At 41.1% G+C, this 21,668-nt stretch overlaps 1 protein-coding gene across 11 annotated transcripts in view; it reads left to right on the top strand.

Moving 5' to 3' along the window:
• LOC146719239 (serine/threonine-protein kinase BRSK2-like) overlaps nt 1-21,668 on the top strand; it is a 151,151-nt gene that overhangs the window by 107,279 nt on the left and 22,204 nt on the right. For 5 of the 11 annotated variants that reach the window (XM_085462067.1, XM_085462058.1, XM_085462024.1 and 2 more), the window contains exons 7-14: nt 1,709-1,777; nt 4,614-4,760; nt 5,576-5,607; nt 6,274-6,438; nt 6,674-6,771; nt 9,710-9,863; nt 13,946-14,005; nt 20,121-20,181. In XM_085462067.1, coding sequence (XP_085318193.1) covers nt 1,709-1,777; nt 4,614-4,760; nt 5,576-5,607; nt 6,274-6,438; nt 6,674-6,771; nt 9,710-9,863; nt 13,946-14,005; nt 20,121-20,181 — 786 coding nt within the window. The remainder of the gene's footprint in view (nt 1-1,708; nt 1,778-4,613; nt 4,761-5,575; nt 5,608-6,273; nt 6,439-6,673; nt 6,772-9,709; nt 9,864-13,945; nt 14,006-20,120; nt 20,182-21,668) is intronic. The other 6 variants (XM_085462076.1, XM_085462032.1, XM_085462018.1 and 3 more) reach the window with 3 other exon arrangements.

Raw genomic sequence — 21,668 nt, 5'->3', positions numbered from 1 at the left:
CATTACAGCCACAAACATGAATCAACTTTATTGGAATTCCAGGTGAAAGACCAACACAAAGTGGTGCACACGTGAGAAGTGGAATGAAAATCATACATGATTCCAAACATTTTTTACAAATAAATAACTGCAAAGTGGGGTGTGCGTAATTATTCAGCCCTCTGAGTCAATACTTTGTAGAACCACCTTTTGCTGCAGTTACAGCTGCCAGTCTTTTAGGGTCTGTCTCTACCAGCTTTGCACATCTACAGACTGAAATCTTTGCCCATTCTTCTTTGCAAAACAGCTCCAGCTCAGTCAGATTAGATGGGCAGCGTTTGTGAACAGCAGTTTTCAGATCTTGCCACAGATTCTCGATTGGATTTAGATCTGGACTTTGACTGGGCCAGTCTAACACATGGATGTGTTTTGTTTTAAACCATCCCATTGTTTCCTGCCTTTATGTTCAGGGTCGTTGTCCTGCTGGAAGGTGAACCTCCGCCCCAGTCTCAAGTCTTTTGCAGACTCCAAGAGGTTTTCTTCCAAGATTGCCCTGTATTTGGCTCCATCCATCTTCCCATCAACTCTGACCAGCTTCCCTGTCCCTGCTGAAGAGAAGCACCCCCAGAGCATGATGCTGCCACCACCATATTTGACAGTGGGGATGGTGTGTTCAGAGTGATGTGCAGTGTTAGTTTTCTGTCACACATAGCGTTTTGCATTTTGGTCTCATCTGACCAGAGCACCTTCCACATGTTTGCTGTGTCCCCCACATGGCTTGTGGCAAACTGCAAACTGGACTTCTTATGGTTTTCTGTTAACAATGGCTTTCTTCTTGCCACTCTTCCATAAAGGCCAACTTTGTGCAGTGCACGACTAATAGTTGTCCTATGGACAGATTCCCCACCTGAGCTGTAGATCTCTGCAGCTCGTCCAGAGTCACCATGGGGCTCTTGGCTGCATTTCTGATCAGCGCTCTCCTCGTTCGGCCTGTGAGTTTAGGTGGGCGGTCTTGTCTTGGTAGGTTTACAGTTGTGCCATACTCCTTCCATTTCTGAATGATGGCTTGAACAGTGCTCCGTGGATGTTCAAGGCTTGGGAAATCTTTTTGTAGCCTAAGCCTGCTTTTAAATTTCTCAGTAACTTCATCCCTGACCTGTCTGGTGTGTTCTTTGGACTTCATGGTGTTGTTGCTCCCAATATTCTCTTAGACAACCTCTGAGGCCGTCACAGAACAGCTGTATTTGTACTGACATTAGGTTACACACAGGTGCACTCTGTTTAGTCATTAGCACTCATCAGGCAACGTCTATGTGCAACTGACTGCACTCAGACCAAAGGGGCTGAATAATTACGCACACCCCACTTTGCAGTTATTTATTTGTAAAAATTGTTTGGAATCATGTATGATTTTCGTTCCACTTCTCACGTGTGCACCACTTTGTGTTGGTCTTTCACGTGGAATTCCAATAAAATTGATTCATGTTTGTGGCTGTAATGTGACAAAATGTGGAAAAGTTCAAGGGGGCCGAATACTTTTGCAAGCCACTGTATTTCTATAAATCTGGGACTACAAATGATTTTAGATGCTAATTTTATACATTTTTGAGAAATGAGGGCTGCGATTTTTGGTCAGTTAATGTGTTAAGGCCCAGAGCAGCCAGGGTGATGTTTGGGAAACATTTTAGGATGAAGCTCATCTCTGTGTGTGTCTGCATGTGTGCACCAGGGGGAGAAGTATGATGGGAGGAAAGCCGATGCGTGGAGCTGTGGAGTCATCCTGTTTGCACTTTTAGTGGTAAGTGACTTCTCCTACTGCACTGCAATGGCAGAAAATGGCCTGGACATTGTGCTTTTACAGTCATTTTGACACGCGTTTGGCATCTTCATGCAACAGCAGTGAAATTCACAACATTTCCAGACACAACCAAAATATTGAAGAGCTGCAAACATTGCAGAAAAAAGAAGCAAAAAGACAAAACACTGAGATTAAAAACAGCTACAATTGTGTGATAAATGACCATAAAGTATTACTAAGAGATGCGAAATGCCCACAAAGAAACCAAATAGTTTAAATATAATATGTAATGACAAACTGAACAAAAATACAAAAAGGTGCTAAACAAAATCAAAAACTCGTGAAGAGGGATGCGAACAACTGTAAAAAGAGGGGCATCGTATCCACGAGGAAGCACAACAGAATCATAACATTAAAATAGTTACATTTTCTAAATCTGGCAACTCCTGATCTGATACAACATGACAAGGGAAAAAAACCAAAGGGGCGGAGTTAATTCAGCTTTTTCCTTGGCAAAGTATTTATACTGTATGCAGCCGGGATAAAGTAAAAAAGATCGTGAATTACTTCTGGACAAAGTAAATCACCTGATGGGAGCACTCTGCATCCTTTGGTACACCTGGAGTCTGTGGTTTCCACCAGCCAGGATTAAATTAAAGATGGGCTGCTGGAAACACAATGTGTACTGATAAAATATTAAAACCACATTATAAATAAAATGGGTACAGACAGGATGTTCTCCTTTCCTTTGTAACGGGCCTCTTTGTTCTAAATTGTGAATCGACAAATGACCGACTGCAGAAGAATGTTTCCACAACAGAAATCTGTGTTTCATAAGTGACAAAACACGGTGATCGATCATTTAAGGCCAGTCATAGGCTGGTGTGTGCAAATGTGGCTGCTGGTTGCATACATCTACATGCACATTATGTTCCTGTGCCGTAACGACCGTAGCTTTGCCTTTTCAGGAGAACTCTGTGGAATTTCTTGTGTTTGCAGTGACTGTTTATCTCTGCAGGAGATGCTAATAGCACATTTGTGAGTGAGAGTCCACCTCTGACCTTGGTTTGTCTCATTGTTCCCTCTTGCTTGAATGGCTAGCTTAAATGATTCGTTATTACTAAATATTATTATACCAGCATATCATATGTATGTGCACGTACAGCCTTGATGCCCTGAATCTAAATGAGACTTTAGTTCTTTAATCACTGTTTTGTTGAAACTAGTGCTGTCAGCGTTAACCTCGTTAAAATGACGTTAACGCCATAACCGCATTAACGCAACAAACCTCCGTTAGCGAGTTAGCACGGATCGCCCCGTGCGTGGGGCTGCACAGTGTTAACGAGCGATCCGCGCTAACCGCCTAACGTAGATTTGTCGCGTTAATGCGGTTATGGCATTAACGTCATTTTAACGAGGTTAACGCTGACAGTACTAGTTGAAACATGAGAAAATGTAGGTTAGAGAGCTCACTTTGTTTGGTTTGATCAAAGGATGCTCAATTTTAAAATGCGGTTAGAGATTCTGTCCGTCCATAAAATAATCAACTTATTCTTGTCAAGCTAATAGACATTTAGACCCGGACCACGTGTACGAGGCTTTATTATGGTAAATATGGCAGCTTGTATGTAGTTTGGCCATGGGTAAAACTGGGCCTCTGAAAAACTCTGGATTTTGTAAATTCCAGGTTGTGGGAAAATAAAATATTTATGTGGGGAAAATCCAGTTTATCCTAATATTGTTTTTTTCTTTCCCCTACAAAATGATTTGAATATGTCAGCTTTGCTTCGTGCGGACACATCACATACGAAGGCTTTTCATACCAGCAGCTCTGTAACGTGATAGTAGGGAGTAAATGACTGTTTGTTTTGGTGCCGTGTGAACACACGAGTGTTTTATCCTCTTGATGAAGATGGATCACATAACACAGTCATCATGTGAAGATAAATCTCTCCGCTGGTGTTGTTTTGATTACCACGCAGTGTCAGTGACCATCTAGCTTCATCCTGCTTGTTTTTTTTATGAGGAGGAAACGGTATCAGTCATCATGTTATTGAGCGTGCGCCCTAGCTGGAGAGCAGAGGCAGAGCCGGCTGGCTGCAGTACAGAGTGCCTCATCATCACTCACTCTGATGACTGATACCTCTCGCAAAACTGCCTCTGGTCACCTTCTTTGTCAAACGGCAGATTATCTCTCAGGGCACACCTGACAGGCCGGCTACATGACAACAGGCAGATGTCAGCGCTGGGCCATGTGATCTCGTGTTGCTGGTGTGATTTTAATACAGAACTGCTTAAACAAATAAATACAAAGAACCAGGATCTGCTGTGCTCGTTTTTAGCTCCATATCTTCATTCTTGGTAGTTTGCATGATTCACAGAGCAATCCACATATTAATAATGATAGTTTATTAATAATTATTGAGTAATTATTTAGGTTGTACCAGGCCTAGAGGCGACATCACTGCTCATCCACTAACTGAAAGCTACTTTAGCTCCTCCCCCTTTAAGGCTGTCACCACTTTCCTCTGATTGCCTTCTGCTCATCAACAGAAAGCTTAAGTAGCCAGTGGGCGGGGCTTCTGTGCTTCATGTGACCAACTGTAGATATCCACTCTCACTGACATTATGAAGATCTGGGAGTACAGAACAATCTGAAGTGGAGCGTTTACAGAATTGGGAAGACTTTAGACTCCAAAGGAGTATCTACAGCTATGCTGACCTTTATTAAGACCACGTTATTAAAAAGTAACCACCACTACAACAGGATGTATAACAGAAAATAAGGGATTGAAATGTGTAAATGTTTAGACGTTACCATTGTGCCTTTTCTCAGGGTGCTCTTCCTTTTGATGACGACAACCTGAGAAACCTGCTGGAGAAGGTGAAGCTGGGAGTTTTCCACATGCCTCACTTTATCCCTCCAGACTGTCAGAACCTTCTGCGTGGCATGATTGAAGTAGACCCCATCAAGAGGCTGACGGTAAGCTGCTGCAGTCTGCCCACGTCACATCACCCCCTGGCCCGATTCGTTATAGACCTGGAGAGGACTGAGGTCCTCCATCAGCGTGACTGTGGTCGCTTTGCATTTTTATGATCTCCGGCTGCTGCCTTAGGAACTACATGCTGCACTTGTGCTAAATTTAGCACATTTGCACTGTGACTGACCTTGCAGCTACTGTTCTTTCCTTTCATCTAAAGCCAAAGATTTGTTTAGAAGACAATCATTGCAAATATAACAAAAGTACTGTTAGATAATCTGCTTTCACTTCATTTTCTTCTGCAGGTTAAGCAGCTGTGTTAGGCATCATACCGCAGCTGATAAATCTGTAACTCAAGAGTAAGAACAGCATAAAAGTGTAAAACGAAATCAAACACCAAAGAAATGATAAACAAGTCACAGAGAAACTATTTTTAAAAACTAGTTTTATAAAGAAGATTTGAAAGAAAAGGCTTTTAAACTTTTACACTGCGAACCTCCCTTCCTGCATATGTTTCCCTTTATTCCAGCTAAGTCATAGCCTAGGTTTACTTCACTGCAGTTAGCCGGACGGTGGCTGTAGGGTCTGCTCCTGTTCATTGCTCCTGAGCTTTAAAAAGGCTGGAAAAAGCTGCAGCGTGCAGTTAACCAGCATGCTCACCAGTGTGCCTCGTTGTGGTGAAGTGGACACTGGATCCTGCAACTTAATGCTGTTTGATAAAGACGCCCATTCCCTGGATCTTCAGAGACCATTGAGCCTGCTCGTCTTTGTCAGTTTCACTTGGAAATCATTCATTAATGTTTATTTGTCCTTACAGTTGGAGCAGATCCAGAAGCATACGTGGTATCTGTGAGTACAGACACTTGAGTTTATTTTCGTCTGCTTCTGTCTTGGTTCAGTGTGTACGTGCATGTCCGCTTAAAGTGATGTGATGAAAGAAAAACGCCACAGCAGATAATGCAGAATGAAAATAATAAGAGTGTTTTTTGAACTCTCTGATGGAGACCTCTCAGAGAGGAATCGTGTCCATTAGTCCTGAGAGTGAGAGCTGTGTTTGCTCCAACGTTGAGAGGCCAGATCATCAGGATGCTCTAATGCACCTCTGATTTCTAATGGATGTAATATTTCTGGATTTTAAAACTCAAATTATTTTGATTTGAAATCACACAGAGGGTCACACAGTTCAGTAAAACCTTATTTCACTGATTTTTGCCATCTTACTAAACATTTTAGATTGAATTTTTGTGTCACCACCAAAACACCACCACCACCACTAAAACTCTTACTGTGTATAAATGTATCCTCTTATCAAAAGCAAGTCTTGCCAGATTTTTGGCCTGCTTGAAAAACCTCTGTGCATCTTTGGTTCGATTACTTTACTACTTACTAACTTTCCACCAAATTTAACTTTTCAAAAGCTTTTTCTGATCATTGAATTTAAGGACTGAGCTTCTCTTTTGTTGGGAAGCTTTAGTGTCTTCACCAGAGCGTTTGATTGTGCGGTTTATGTTGCAGAGCTGGAAAGAACGAGCCAGAACCCGAGCAGCCCATCCCCAGGAAGGTGGCCATCAGAACACTCGCTTCGGTCGAAGAGATCGACCCCGACGTCCTGGAGAGCATGCACTCCCTGGGCTGCTTCAGAGACAAGGACAAACTGACCAAAGATCTGCTGTCTGAGGAGTGAGTGACAATCAAGGGACGAGGGAGCAAAAAGTCATTTACAAAACCACACATGAAGCAGATTGAAAGGGTGGGAGGCGCTGAGACGGAGAAGAGAAATATATTAGAGACTGCTTGACAAACTGTCAGCTTGATGAATTATTTCATTTAATATCTTACGATGATCAACCGTCTTTTTGTTCCAGTCTCAACTGCTGGGTGCTCAGCTCACGGTCATCTCTCTTTGTCTCTACAGGGACAACCAGGAAAAGATGATCTACTTCTTGCTACTGGACCGGAAGGAGAGGTATCCCAGCCACGAGGACCAGAACCTGCCACCACGCAACGAGATCGGTAGGCCAGTCTAACCAATATCTGTCATTGGTCCATACATGAATGCCTCAACGACTATTTGGTGTTTTGCTAATATCTTTGGAACGCATGGTCATTAGCCCCACATGACTGAATTTTAATACCTTTGGTCATCCCCTTAACCCCTTAGGGTTTGGCTCAGCAGGTTTTGTTAACATGCTAAGCATGTTTATACAGTAAATCAAACTAGAGTAAGGCAAATGAAGCAATGAAGGTTTTAAATGCCAACATTTTTTTTGATCCCATATGTTTTGATTTTTTTAAATTATTTCATCCAGGATTGCCACAAACCTATTTTACAAAAAATATACGTGTTGTTTGATTCCAGTTTTGAACTATCTCTATTAACTTTGAAAGCAACTCAAATCTACCAATAACCTGTTGTCTGTCAGTGTCCATGCCAATTTAAACTAGTTTAATTAAGGAGTAGCATTCAGACTCCATCTTATAGAGATTAAGTATTATCTGCATTTCTGTTTGAGTAAGTTCCTACTAATTTTTATTTTAATATTAATAGAAACTAGCAACTTAAAAAAGGTGTTTATATTTAATTCATTCAGGTTCATCAAAACTGATGGCTATCCGGTCTTTAAGTCTGATGTCATTAGCCATGTCTGGGTCCAAACTCTGCTTCAGGTCCCAAAGTCAAATGAACACTGCAGCATCACTGAGAGTTAAAAACTGTCTAAATTCTTTCATCTTTAATAAAATAATCAGCGTTGCTGCTTTATCAGGTTTAACAATTAATTTTAACATCCAGGCATCCATGAAAATAGAATTTATTACATTTAACGATGTTAGACGTTAGCAGGAAGTTAGCTTGCTAGTTTCCACCTAAACCTGATATAGCATGTTCTGACTGAGAGATTTTGGAAACAAATTCAAACGTACAGCTCTGCTATCACTTCCAACATAAATGAAGACAGAAAACTAAACAGCAGTGACGTTTGTAGGGTTACTGAAGTTGGGCTAGCCTTTATATAATGATGTGCTACGTGGTGGCTAGCAACACAGCTATGTTAGCATAACATTAGCACAGTGAAGCTGGAGGATGAACGCTAACTTTTTTCCACTTGATAAAAGTTAACGTGAGGGTTCCCGATGGTTAGAGACAAATGTAATCGCATGGCAGGATGCTGTAAACGGACCAAACTTCAGTCAGGAGAACAACTGAGATAATCCATCCACAATACGAGGTTAGTCATTAATATACTGCTGCATGGGCTGGGCTGTAGTAGTTACATGTAAGGGTTTAAAAACCGAGCTTTAAAATGAACAATAGTAATAAAAACTGAGAGCGATCACTGACTGTTTTTAGAGGTTTGTTGAGATTAAGTAGAACAAGATACAAACATTTTAAAACACAACAGCCTTATTAAACGCAGAGTAGTTTGGACCCGGAAGCAGGATTAATCACGTCATCACTTATAGTAAGCTAGTTTATGACTGTCTCTCTAGTTAGCCGATTTTCTATAAATGTAGGTTTGCCATTTTCACTTTTCATGCTGTTAGTGACTTTTGCTTTGGTTTTTGCTTGGATAGTTAGTTAAATACACTCTTTTTATGAGTATAGCTCTGTGGTTAGCTATCTTTTTGTGGAAGAGTGCAGAGTGAGCTAGCTAACAAAGCTACACAGTCTTTGTGTACTACATGTAGAACCTTTTTTCATCAATTTTTGTTGTTACTACTAGTTTAAAAATACGTTTTTGGAAATGACATACATACACACACATTTTTTTTTTGCCTGTCCCGTTTGGATCTTTAGCCGTCAGAATTGTTGTCTGAAGGCCAAGAAAGATGCCAAGCGGATTTACTTTACCAAGTGGATCATCATGGCCTTGCCATATTGGTCCATTTGATTGACCTTTATTATAATTATGTATTTATTTGATTTGATTTTTGGTTGTTACAGACGGGACAGACATGACTGGGGGATAGGACAGGGAGAAAGAATGAAAGAAAGAGAGGGAGAGAAAGAAAAATAGAGGCGAGGAGAGATGGTGAGAAAGGGGGGGGACAAGAAAAACAATCAAAACACCTGGATCACCTGTATGACGATAAAAAACCAGAAGAGAAAACAAACAACAAAGAGCAACATAATAAAATCAACACCATCACAATAAACTAGATAACAGTAGATAACAGTAAATACTAAATATTACATGTTATTGTGCAGTACGCAAGATTGACAGTGCACAATGTGCTTTGAGGTAGCAGCCAAGAAAGGTGTAGATTGTGTCTGTGAACACCTGTGTGTACACCTGTGTGGATCAGCATGCTTGTATTCAAAGGGTTTCTCCTTGTAACAATCTGCCAGGGAGTGTCATCAGTATTTTAATGTGTTGAAGTAAAATTTAGCTAATGTTAGCCATTTAGGAAAAAGCTAATTTACCAAATTAAAGCTAAATATATGCTAATACAGTCATGTTTTGACATACTGATTAGCTTTTTAATGTGAAACTGATAATAGCTGCGATACCAAGAAAAGGTATTTTGTGTTTGTTTGCTATCTTCTTTATCCATGAGCGTCTTCCTTCCACAGAAAAAAGTAAGTGGAAAATCCTGACTAAATGTATGTCAAATGACAAAATTTGGTATGCTTGTCCAAATACAGGAACGCATTTTGTTTTCTACTCTGCTCCTTTAAAGTGGTGTCCTAGGTTACATGTAGAGGGATAAAAAGAGCATAATGAATAGCTTAGGGGGCTGAAGTGTTCTGATAAACTGAACCTTTCAGTTAGTATTTCACCTTTAATTTACTGTTTTATATCAGCTTTATGAGATTCTACCATTTGATAAATATAGAATAACGTGTTATTTTTATATTCTTCTGACTGTTTTTTGTTTTTTAATGATCACTTTTAATGTTTTTGCCTTTGTCTTTTTCCTTCTCATCTCGGCTCACCCTGGGCCCGCTCAGCAGACCCTCCCAGGAAGCGTGTAGACTCCCCCATGCTGAGCCGTCACGGCAAGCGGAGGCCGGAGAGAAAGTCCATGGAGGTGCTGAGCGTCACAGAGGGAGGGTCTCCTGTACCGGTGCGGCGAGCCATCGACATGGCCACACACGGACAGAGGTAAAAGACCGAGATTGGCACGTGTGCTCGTGTGCATGGACAAACATGTTTCTCCAGGTCAATCAAGGCTGTTTGCTGTTGTTTAAAGTGTCATTGATGAGTTTTGAATTGATTATCAGTTATGATAAATAATGCATTTAATCACAGTTTACAGCACTTTATCAAAATTGGACTGGTCTTTTAAAAATATTAATTTCACACGTGTACTGTTTGCCCTCAGTACGACTTTACTTCAATCTTTCGTTTCACTGAGCTCTGTCAGGTTTACTGGGAAGTCTCTCAAACAGCTGTAAGTCCTTCCATGCTTCAGTGAACTGTGGTTAAATACATGATGCATTATTCTTTCTCTGGTGGTGTCAGACATACAATACACATCACAGAAGGCTTGATGTAATCTCTGGGTTTAGATCTGCCTGAGACTAACGGTGCACTCTTAGCTCTGGCGGAAATTCATCACAGATGTTGAAATGCATGGACCGGTCTCTCAGGTTTGTGCGTGGTGTGGGTAAAGTGTGCATGGAGCATGCAGGACAAGAAGCATCCCGGTTTGAGAAGCTGTGAACTGAAATCCATTTAGCAAGCGGGCGTGCACGAAATCTGTGGATGTTTTTGTAGTCGAGCTGTGACAAAATAATGGAGGAGATTGTAATCCATGTGTTTCCTGCTTCCTAATAACCTTGTATGGACATGGGTGTACACACATATACTGTATGACAAACAGAAAAAAATAGATGATAATGTGAAACCCTACATGACGAGCTGAAGCAACAGCATGTTGTTTACTAGAGGAGTGAGGTATTAGTATGAGACAAATGTTCTAAATCTTCTAAAAACATATATATATATAAAAAATATCTTATTAACTTATTATCTGATCTAATGCGAGTGAGCGGTCTTCATCAGTCCTGGCTCTGCAGCTTCCTCACCAAAACCAGAGTAGGAGTGAAAATGCAGCTGCAGGAAACGGCAGACGATGTCCAAACTGTATTGTCGTTGTCGGGGGTTTATGTGTGAAAACAAGCTTTCATCAATCTACCACATTAAATTACTTACTTTATATTCAGATGCAGTAGAAACGATTGATGGAGCATCAATTTATTGGCCTGATGGACTTCTGTAGCCAATGGTTGACACTGTGGTGGCTGTATGTGTTTTTTATATTATCTGTGTATTTAAAAGAGAGCAAGCTAACACATTTAATTCAATATATGCTCTGGATGTGTTTTGAGTAATTTATGGTGTCATAGAAGAGGTTAAGTAGAAGGAGCTGAAGATCTTTGTGGTTCTCTTTCATAGCATTCGTTTCCTGTCTCATTATGGGAATGTCTCTTGTGTGACCTTATCAGAAGCTCAAATGCCTTTATGCCAGCTACGTGATGCCCAGACAGTGGGATAGCTCAGTAGGTAGAGTGTTTGCCCCATGACCGGAAGGTCGGGGGTTCAAATCCACCAAACGGCTACCTTGAGGTACCCTTGAGTAAGTTACCGTCTCTGCACACTGCTCCCGGGCGCTGGATTGGTATCTGCTCACTGCTTCTTCTCGTTTTTAACAGAAGAGTGGAAAGACACCTGTGCTATTGGGTGCTAGCATACAAGGAGTAGCAATACTGTCCTGTGGCTAATGTTGGTGTCAAGTAGCAATACTTTCACCCCGGGAGGTAGCAATCTTTTCCCAAAGCAAAGTAGCAACACTTTGCTAATAAAGGTACCACTAGCTTTATCATCAGGTAGCAATACCCTTCGGCGCTAACGGTTTCTCACATTAGGTAGCAATACCTGTAGAAAAGTACTTTTCACCCCATGCTAGCTGAAGAATAGCAATATTCTCTGGACTTTAGTGAGTTGTAGAGCTCGCTAACATTCACAACTCTCTAGCTAACCATGGCTATGACTGACAACAAAGTTGCAAAACTTTGTCCTTGCAGCAAGTAGATTTCTGCCTGGGATACACACCCCGTGTGTGCGGCATGCCTTTGCTTATCGCATGCACAAGCTACCATGACATCCATACACAACTGTATCCAACGCGCGGCTTTCACACACAAACTACTCCGCCACAGGCTAGCTCACCAGGCTAACCTGTCGGGTGGCGACCCTTTGCTGTGTGAGGTTGCTGTGGCGCAAGGAGAAATTTAAATGCCCAATGATTTGGCCGCAACACCAAGCCCGAGCTGGGCAGATGCAGACCCTCACCCCATCGTCACTGCTTTCCCGTCACTGGAGACACATGGAATATGTGAATTTTTCCCCCATGCTTGAGTCACCCTGGATTGGAGATGCTAACGAGGACAGAGATGAGTCAGGTGACACGGAGCTCCTGCAGTCTGACGATGAGGAGGAAGAGTCCAACTCCTTGGCTAGCATCAGCTTGGTTGAAAAGCCCTCGGCTACCGGTGAGGTAGAAAAATCTGCACTGCCGTCTCCCCTGGACATGCAGGACGTGTGCAAGCGCACAGCTGCTAGGCTCAACATCCCGTGGCACGGCGTGCAAAGCGAGGTTGTAAAATCTCGTTTTGATGGTGAGAAATATCCAAAGGCAAAAAAGACGGGAAAGCATGTGTTGCCCGTTTCCCCAGAGCTACTTGATGAGATATAAGTGATGGGGAAAGAAAAGACATACAGCGAAAAACACCCCATCGTGGGGAGCTCCCTTCTGGTTTGTGAGAGGATGGAGTCAAATGCCACAAGTGGAACTGTTAATATTGAGCCATCTTCACCTGAAGACATCTATGTCCTCATCACCCCATCCCTCCTCTCCAAGACAGACCGCTTCCAGTCTAGCCTTACAAATAAAGTGCTAAAAGGCAGCAGGTCTGTGGGTAAGAGCCCACAACGCCGCCTCTATACTAATGGCTTACCAAGCCAAGCTAGAAAAGGACATGACAGCTAAATCAGATACCACAGTGTGGGTAGAAAACTGCGTCATAACTCACCACGTCCTCCACCTCCACAAGGTAGCTGTACAGGCTGCTGGGAGAGCCATGGGTCTCATGATTATCCAGGAGCCGACACTCTGGCTCGGGCTCACCAACCTGCTGACTAAGAAAAAAGAGGAGCTCCTCGACACCCCTGTCGCCCCTCAAGGACTCTTCGGCGCGGCTGTTATATCATTGCAGAAGAGATGTGAGGAGAAAAAGAGAGGTGACAAGGCTCTTCTCTAGGGCCTTGGGCCGCTGTGCCTCTACCCAGGTCCTTTTCAGAGCAAGTTCAATGGGACATGTTCCACACAGAAGGCAGAACCCGGGCCGGCGTTGACGTCACTGGACCTTTCAGAGGGAAACAGCAAAAGATTGCAGTGTTGTTTCACAAGCACGTCTCTCATGCATTCTGGATTAAACTGCGATAATGCAGACGTGCCCGTTGCCTCCGTCGCAGGTGAGGAAGATGACAGGACACCGGGATGGCGAATGTTGGCAACCACAATAGTGCAGCCTGCGTGAGCTTTGAGATCACCTGGTCTGCTGTGTTCTTGTTGTCAGAACATGAAAAACTGTTTCTCTTCATATAAAGCAAATTGTACATTTGCAGTATATATTTTTCTTGTTCAAAAACCATATTCTAAATGCTGACATATGCTATGCTGGAGTTTTCATACAAATTGTTGTACGCTGCTCTGCTCGTGATGAGCTGCACTCAGCAGGTGCTGTCTGATTTGTTACACTTCAGCAGCTTTAACAGCCAGAAAGCCCGCGCGTCTGGCTGCGTTCTCCTATTTCTGAGGATGATTCAGACAATAAAGCTGAACATTACAGCTTGTAAAAATGTTTCAGAGGTGCAAAAATACAGAAACTGATTGTTTACGGTAAGGGAGTGTGTTGAATGTCCCACTGACTCCAGCATGATCCATGAATGTGTGTCTCCTCTTAATTTTTGACTCCTTAGTTCTCGATCTCTGCATGTATTTGAGGTTTTTTAGTTCTTGGGTTCTTGGTAATTTTTGTCTTGTTTTGTTTTAGTTTCACAGTAATAAATTAGTTTCAAGATTTATTTTTTAACAGGCTCGCATGTTGCACATTAGGTTTTCCCTTGCTTGACTGCCTTTCTGTCTATCTCTTGATTTTTCTTTTCTGCCCCCTTTTTAGCAAATCTGTTTTCAGTAAGAGCTTGGATATCACAAACGCTAACTGCAGCAAGGAGGAAAGGTATTGGATTTCTGAGTTTCTGTGTTGTTGTCTGTGTTATTTTCTTCCCACTCATCTCTTTGGTTTTTCTTATTGCTTGCGAAAGTTCGTCACACCTTTGTCTTTCACTTTTAGATGTAGCATGTGGTTCCTCATAGAAAAAGTTTATTTACCTTTTGTTATGAAAATCTGTCTGTGGCCACTCAAATATTTGTCATTGCTTTTGCATCATTTTTGCATTAATTGATCATCTAAAAAACCCACATTGTGACCAAAGCAACGCCACAACAAGATATTCTCTTTACTAACAAATCACTTCAGACGCTCAATATAAATACGACATTAAGAAAAACAAAAACATCCCCAAAAAGAAACACAATCAACATTTTTAACAGCTAATGTCAATAATATTTTATTTTCTGGACAAAGATGGAGAAAGTCTTATTTTGTTATTAGTGGATTGAAATCTCTGGAGACAGGCGAGCATCATTTCTCTCAGCACCGTCGTTGGCTCCGTTTTTTACTACCTTTGAACTGAAGGAACAGAAAACTGAAGATTTTGAAGAATGATATTTATGTAATGAGTTTGGGTCTCCGGAGAGTGACATCACTTATAAATGCATTGGTCCAAATAAAGGTAAGGCAGTGACTCGGTGTTACTGCCTTTGACAACATATTTTCCTCATATTTTAATAAATAAAAATCAATTTTATGTTTGGGTAAATGCAACCCTACTTCAAAAAACAGGTTACAAATATTTCCATTACAATCCTGGTGAATAAGTCTAAAATCATTTTGGTGGATCACGTTTACCTTTTCTGTTTTTGTCTAAATGCTGTAGTCAGTTTTCAGCTTTCTTCTTATATGTTCTGACTTCTTTTCATTTTAGGGCCACTGTAGGTGCCCCTTATTTACTGTAAATGAATCCGTCTGTGTGAAGAGTGCCTGGACAACAACAACTTTTACATGATGTTAGATAGGGCTGTGCGATATGACCAAAACCTCATATCCCGATATAAGAATTCTATCGTCCGATAACGATATAAATCACAAAAATGTAACATTTTCTGTCAATTCTGTGAATCTCGTCTTGTGTGAAGTGTTTCCAGCTGGGCGTCATGTAGCTGGAGTCCAGTGTTTTAACCGATGCATGAAACGATACATTTTTAGACATAAGTTGTAACGGCCGCCGTTTTCTTTGTGAGTATTTATTACACGGCGTGCTGCGGAGGAAAGCCTGTTCTAACGTTTGAGTCTAAGGTTTATTTTTTAGCACCTGGCGGCTCTGTTTTACTTCATCCGTAAATAATCTGCTCTTTCACGTGACTCAGTTTATTTTGAAAAGTCTCAACAGAATCTTGAGCTTTATTGTGAAAGGTTTATGTGGAACATAAACAAGCGGACACGCGATGCTGTTACCGTCGTTGTTGCTAACGACAACGCATAAAAACAGGCGCTTGTCCGTCCGTAGTGTGGTTATATTAAATATAAGAGAAAGAGAGAACTTTAAGAAATGAATATAGCCACTACAGTGACCATCAAAACCATGAAAAAATATTGCCGTAAACAGTTTATTTTGCGACACCACGAAACAAACGATAGCGTAAAATGAAACGATAGACGTTTTTATATCGTCATCCGATATATATCGTTATATCGAACAGCCCTAATGTTAGAATTGTAGGGACAGACTACAAAAGGCCCTGGTGTCCATCAGTGCATAATAAGACAAAGTGGATACAAATGGAAACTCAGGTGTATTGTGTCAGATAGTATTGGATCTAAACAGTATTTGGATCCAAGTAGCATGATGTAAAATGGTCACGCTGTTATCAGAAGCCTATATCAGTGTGAGCAGAGTATTCTGTTCACGCTGAAATCTGAAAAATGGCACACGATGAGTTTTGCACGCCCTTCCTCTTTGGTGTTGCTTCCTCAACACAATTTTTAGGTCAACTTCCTGCCTCCGTGTCTAACAACGCCTCCTCCCCTCCTAACATCTTCACTCCATATCGTGTGTGTGTGTGTGTGTGTGTGTGTGTGTGGAGGAAGTACTGGCAAACAAACAAACTTTTTTGCACTTTGCCAGTGTGTTTTTCCAATGATGCATGGGGAGGGTTGTGTATAATGATTTGTGGATCCTCCCTGTGCGGCTGAACACAAGTTTGTCTATGGATTTGTGGCCTTAATGGAGATTAGCATAAATTAATTGCTTTGAATGCAGATGGAGCATAAACACGAGATGAAAATGAGGTTCACAGTCCCACTGAACAGCTTTTTATCTTGCTCGTCATCTAACTGGGAATATCCATAAAATGAAGCTTGTTGTGCCCACGAACAAACATCACCAGCAACAAACCAGGAATCCATTTTCCCGTTTCAGAGATGAGCTAGCGTTAGCGTCCTGGGTTTGTCCTGGATGGGCGCCACCGTTGATGAATTGCGTGTTACAAAAGAGCTCCTCTCCCTGGCGGGAGAGTCCCGTCGCCATGATTTAACGTAACATCAGCGCGTGCTTCCTCAGCATGAGGACGCAGAGCAGATAGAATATGTATGATTCTGCAGTATTATACTCTGTGGGACTGTATCACAGCGGGGCTACAGACAATAATGGAAAACAAAGAGCTTTTAAAATCATGAGGTAGTTGATACAATTAGCAGATTTTCAAAAAGTTAGGTTTGATGCTTCCAACTTCTCACGTAATGATTTCTTAACTCCAATTATTTATTTGTTTTTGCTCTTCGGTTATTTTAAATAACTTTGATGGTCCAGTTTTTGGGTTGAAAAACAAACATCATGAATGAACTGTGATTTCATCATTTCTTTAAAACTCTTTAAAACTATAAATGTTAGCTGCTGGTATATTTCTTTGCATAACCAGAAGCGCCATATTTGGATAAAACGATCAAGTAATTCTAAGAAGCTTAGGTAGCAAACTGCATTCAGAAAGAGCACTGGTGCAGTGCACAGACACACACATCTGCTAATTAGTTCAAATTGATATAATTTCACTCACCAAAACAAACATCGTCGATGATCTGTACCATTTAGTAAGTCATTGTTTGTCAGGTGTTTTCATTAAAAAATAGCCTAAAAGGTACTGACGGCACAAACAGGCGAGAGGCACAGTTCAGTGGCTCCGATTAGATGCAAAGATGAGGCCTGTCAGAAAGTGTGAAACGACCCATAGTTGGGCTAGCAGGCTTTAAATATACTCTGTAATGCTGTTAAGTTAGGCATTTTAAAATGAGACTCTGAGAGAGACCTTTGTTTAATTCATTTGGAAATAATATCAATTTTTAGTTGCAGTTCACTGGTAGGAAACATAAGCAGTGATCACATTTAACGAGGTGCGTCTATATATTTAAATTAATGATAGCTGCTTCAATTGAAAGATTAGAAGTGGTTTTATTAACACAGGCTCACCATCAGGTGTTTGATGTTCGTCTGTACTTCTTAAATACGTAAATCATCAGCATGTTTAAGTCAGACTAATTCATCATGTCATTAAAAAAACAAGATTAATGTAGTTTTCTATTTCAAAAAGACAAAAAAATCTGGATGATGAATCAAGTAGCACAGCAGCAGTTAGGCAGATGTTTTATTTCACTCACAGCTGAATTCAATTAAAGTAGAATGTTGAGTTCAGATGTAAAAATACTGTTTATAAAAGCTTTACACAAGCAGAAGAAGCTAATTGATTTCTAACAACTTGCTAATATTTGTTTTAGAAGTTTCTTCAGCTGCATCGCTGTAGAGACGCTAAAGCAGCCAAAGAGAGAACATTTCAACATCGGCATTTTAAATATTATGTAAATATTATTATTATATTATTTAAATAATATTATTATTATAATATTATCCATCCATTCGCTTCCGCTTATCCTTTTTCAGGGTCGCGGGGGGCGCTGGAGCCTATCCCAGCTGTCATAGGGCGAGAGGCGGGGTACACCCTGGACAGGTCGCCAGTCTGTCGCAGGGCCAACACACAGGGACAGACAACCATTCACACTCACATTCATTCGCACATTCACACATAGTGGCAATTTGGATTATCCAATTAACCTATCCCCACAAGCTGCATGTCTTTGGACGGTGGGAGGAAGCCGGAGTACCCGGAGGGAACCCACGCAAACACGGGGAGAACATGCAAACTCCACACAGAAAGACTCCGGCCTGATGGTGGAATTGAACTCAGGACCTTCTTGCTGTGCGGCAACAGTGCTAACCACCGTGCCACCGTGGTTATAATATTATGGTTATAATGAAAATAGTAATAATAATGAAGAAACCATGGTTTCTTCATTATGACGGGGCAGCGTCATAGCTGTGAGCTCCAAATACTGCCTCGTGTGATGACAGCGCATCTTCAAAATCTAATTTGCAGTTGGCAATGTCATTTCTCCTTTATGAGAATTTTATTTATTTATTTTCTTATTTTTGTGTGTGTGCCTGTGTTTCTATCAGTCTGTCTGTGTCTTCAAGCATTTTTAATTATGATGTAGTGTTTTCATTTTTCACTGGCAACAAAGCCAAATCGTCTATGGGCAATTAAATCCCAAAGTCTTCAAAGACGTCAGCAGGTCTGAATGGTGAAAGTGGCGTACGGGCAAAAGCGAGAAGGGGGGGTGAAAAGTTAATGACACGTAAATGAAAAATGGAAACACTCATAAAAAGCAGAAAAGAGAAACCATGGTAATGAATTTTGCAGTAGCTCTCTGGTTCGGTGTGTGTGTGTGTGTGTGTGTGTGTGTGTGTGTGTGTGTGTGTGTGTGTGTGTGTGTGTGTTGTAACACTGACTGAGCTGCTCTGAACTATCTGAACTTTGGTTAAGGACATGAATTACTGAAGCCTTAAGTTGTCCTGTCACACCATAACTTTCCCCTCTAGTTGTATTAGCCACACAAAAGCTAATATCCTTCAGAATCAATGGAAGTGAAAATCTCCACTAACCACTTCCCCTGTAACTAACCATTTACGGCCAGGTTAGCAGCCTCTTACTACCATATCTGTAATGGTCATTGCACTAAATCAAATAGAAAAAGAGCAACCCAAAGACGGGAGGAGAGCAGTCAGTGAAGTCTGTGGATAGAAATCATGAGAATGGAGCAGAAAAGTCCAAAAAAACCACAAAAAAATTACTTGGTCAGGATATTTTGGATAAGCGGAAGAAGATGGATGGATTTCCACCATAGCCCACATTTCCATCAGGGCTATATTATAGGAATATATTATATTAAAGATAGCACCTTAACTCCAATGATCAGGAGAAAAGGCTGCACTTTGGAACAGACCAGCTCAGGGGAAGCTGAGTATATAGAAATGTGGAAGATGAATGTTGTCTGGATGAAACAATGAATGATTTAAACATTTTCAAAAAGAAAAAAGAAACTTGCTGAGGTCCAGAACTCATGCCAGCTGTAAAAAAAGCATGCTAGCTTAATGGTGCTTATTGTGACTGTGACCTGGGGGGGAAACAGCCTCGCTGACAAATGCATTTTTAGTTCAGTGCCCCACGAGGGCAGCTCAAGAAGTTTGGTTTGGAGAGCTTACAGATGTTGATAAGAGGAAAGGTTTCAGCAGGACGGAGACAATAAAATGTATTTGTAGAAGGGAAAAAAGGAAGAGCTACACAGAAAGGTTCAGCTCCTTTGGATGAAGTGTGTGTACATGTTTTAGGCATCGCTGTGAGGACAGAAAATTGGCACTTGTGGGGACCAACAGTCACTTATGGGGACAAAGTGCCGTCCCCACGAGTTTGAAGACATTTTTGAGGCTCAAAATGTGGCTTTAGTGTCAGGGTTACAGTTAGGTTATGGTTAGGTTTAGGCTCAGGGTAAGCAGCAAGGGAAAGCATTATGTCAATGAGATGTCCTCACCAAGATATGAAAACAAGTGTGTGTGTGTGTGTGTGTGTGTGTGTGTGTGTGTGTGTGTGTGCTGCTTTGTACATTGTGGTATTGTGCATCATGCATACTGTCCACTTTGTGAATATTGATTTTACCGTGTGTGTGTGTGTGTGTGTGTGTGTGTGTGTGTGTGTGTGTGTGTGTGTTGCTTTGTACATTGTGGTATTGTGCATCATGCATACTGTCCACTTTGTGAATATTGATTTTACCTTGTGTGTGTGTGTAGGTCACGGTCAATCAGTGGAGCGTCCTCTGGTCTGTCCACCAGTCCTCTCAGCAGTCCCAGGGTAAGTATACGTCCCTTCCATGAAGTGATTGGTTCCCCACAAGCACCTTGCTGGCTGACTGGCTCTGCTGGCATATTGTTCCGCTCATACACACATACTTGTTCACATTTCCCTCCCATTGCCTCCCATCAGCAGCTCACATTGTGGACTTCATCATAAGCCTGTTTGACGTACAGCACAGCCTAAATGAGGGAAACGAGTGAGTTGTACATCATGTCCGGGCAGGTGAAGAAAGAAGAACTCTGCAGTGAAGCCAATCTGGAAATGTTAAACTAACTAAAGCATGAAAAGGCCAAAGCTGACTATATACAACTAACAAAGTCCATCTGAGAGCCATTTGTAGTTCTCTCATTGTAGCCTGCTGAAGATTCATAAGACTTCGTTTAGTTTTATTGAAAAAGTCAAAGCAGAAGGAAAAAACATGTCAGTAATTTTCTAACAGCTGGTCAGTGTGGCCTTCAGCTAACATTAGCTGGAGGAACTCGAGTAAATTTCAAGTTCTGCACATATGATATTAGAGTATCTGTCATAAAAATCCCCACAAAGTGCTCACTGTAACGACAAAACAAATCACTAACCATAAAAAACGAGTCCTCTGGTGAAATAACAGTACAGCTGCGGTAAATAGTCAATTAATTTATGTAACTGATCGAAGTTTAATAGCTTAATAATTTGAGTTTTCAGGGAAAAATGTTTTAAAAAGTATCTATCGAGTCTTCCATTGTAGTAAATGGAAACACTCATAAAAAGCAGAAAAGAGAAACCATGGTAATGAATTTTGCAGTAGCTCTCTGGTTCGGTGTGTGTGTGTGTGTGTGTGTGTGTGTGTGTGTGTGTGTGTGTGTGTGTGTGTGTGTGTGTGTGTGTGTGTGTGTGTGTGTGTTGTAACACTGACTGAGCTGCTCTGAACTATCTGAACTTTGGTTAAGGACATGAATTCAAGAAATGTTTTTTCAGTCATATGTCATAAACGCTCAGTTTTCCTAATGAGCCACTAGAATACGCCAGCGACCTCATCGCTACGAGGATAAATTAGTGTTTGCCTGTTGATTGAATTTAAATTTTTTTGTGTGTTTGGGTTCCGGCTGGTCACCAAACAATCAAATACTTTTTGCATTTTGTCCTTTCTTTCCAATGAACCACTTCTTCTTCTGAATAAACTCTAAATATTGGCTAAAACCAAATATTTGGAAACAAACTAACACGTGTATAATTCACTGTAATAACTTATGTTTAAAAAGTGAATGGTGAAATCGTCAGGGGAAACGTAATAAGACATTTAACAGATGCTATTTGTTGGGTTGATGATGATGTCGCTCCATTACTAACTAAAACAGTTTCCACCAAATTACTGAAAAACAAATCATAGTCAGTTGGTCATCTGTGGAAAATAAAAGATGCCCCTTTTTTATCTATATCGTCATCTAACTGCTCTGCAGCTGTGAAATAAATAAAGGCCTTCTTGTTCTTATTCTTTTTATTCTCGT

Source organism: Copadichromis virginalis, linkage group LG1 (genome assembly GCF_057382275.1).
Source record: "Copadichromis virginalis isolate Kocher_CV1m ecotype Utaka linkage group LG1, C_Virginalis_male_GT1.1, whole genome shotgun sequence".
Classification (NCBI taxonomy): Eukaryota; Metazoa; Chordata; class Actinopteri; order Cichliformes; family Cichlidae; genus Copadichromis; species Copadichromis virginalis.
This window is presented reverse-complemented; position numbering and strand designations above follow the sequence as displayed.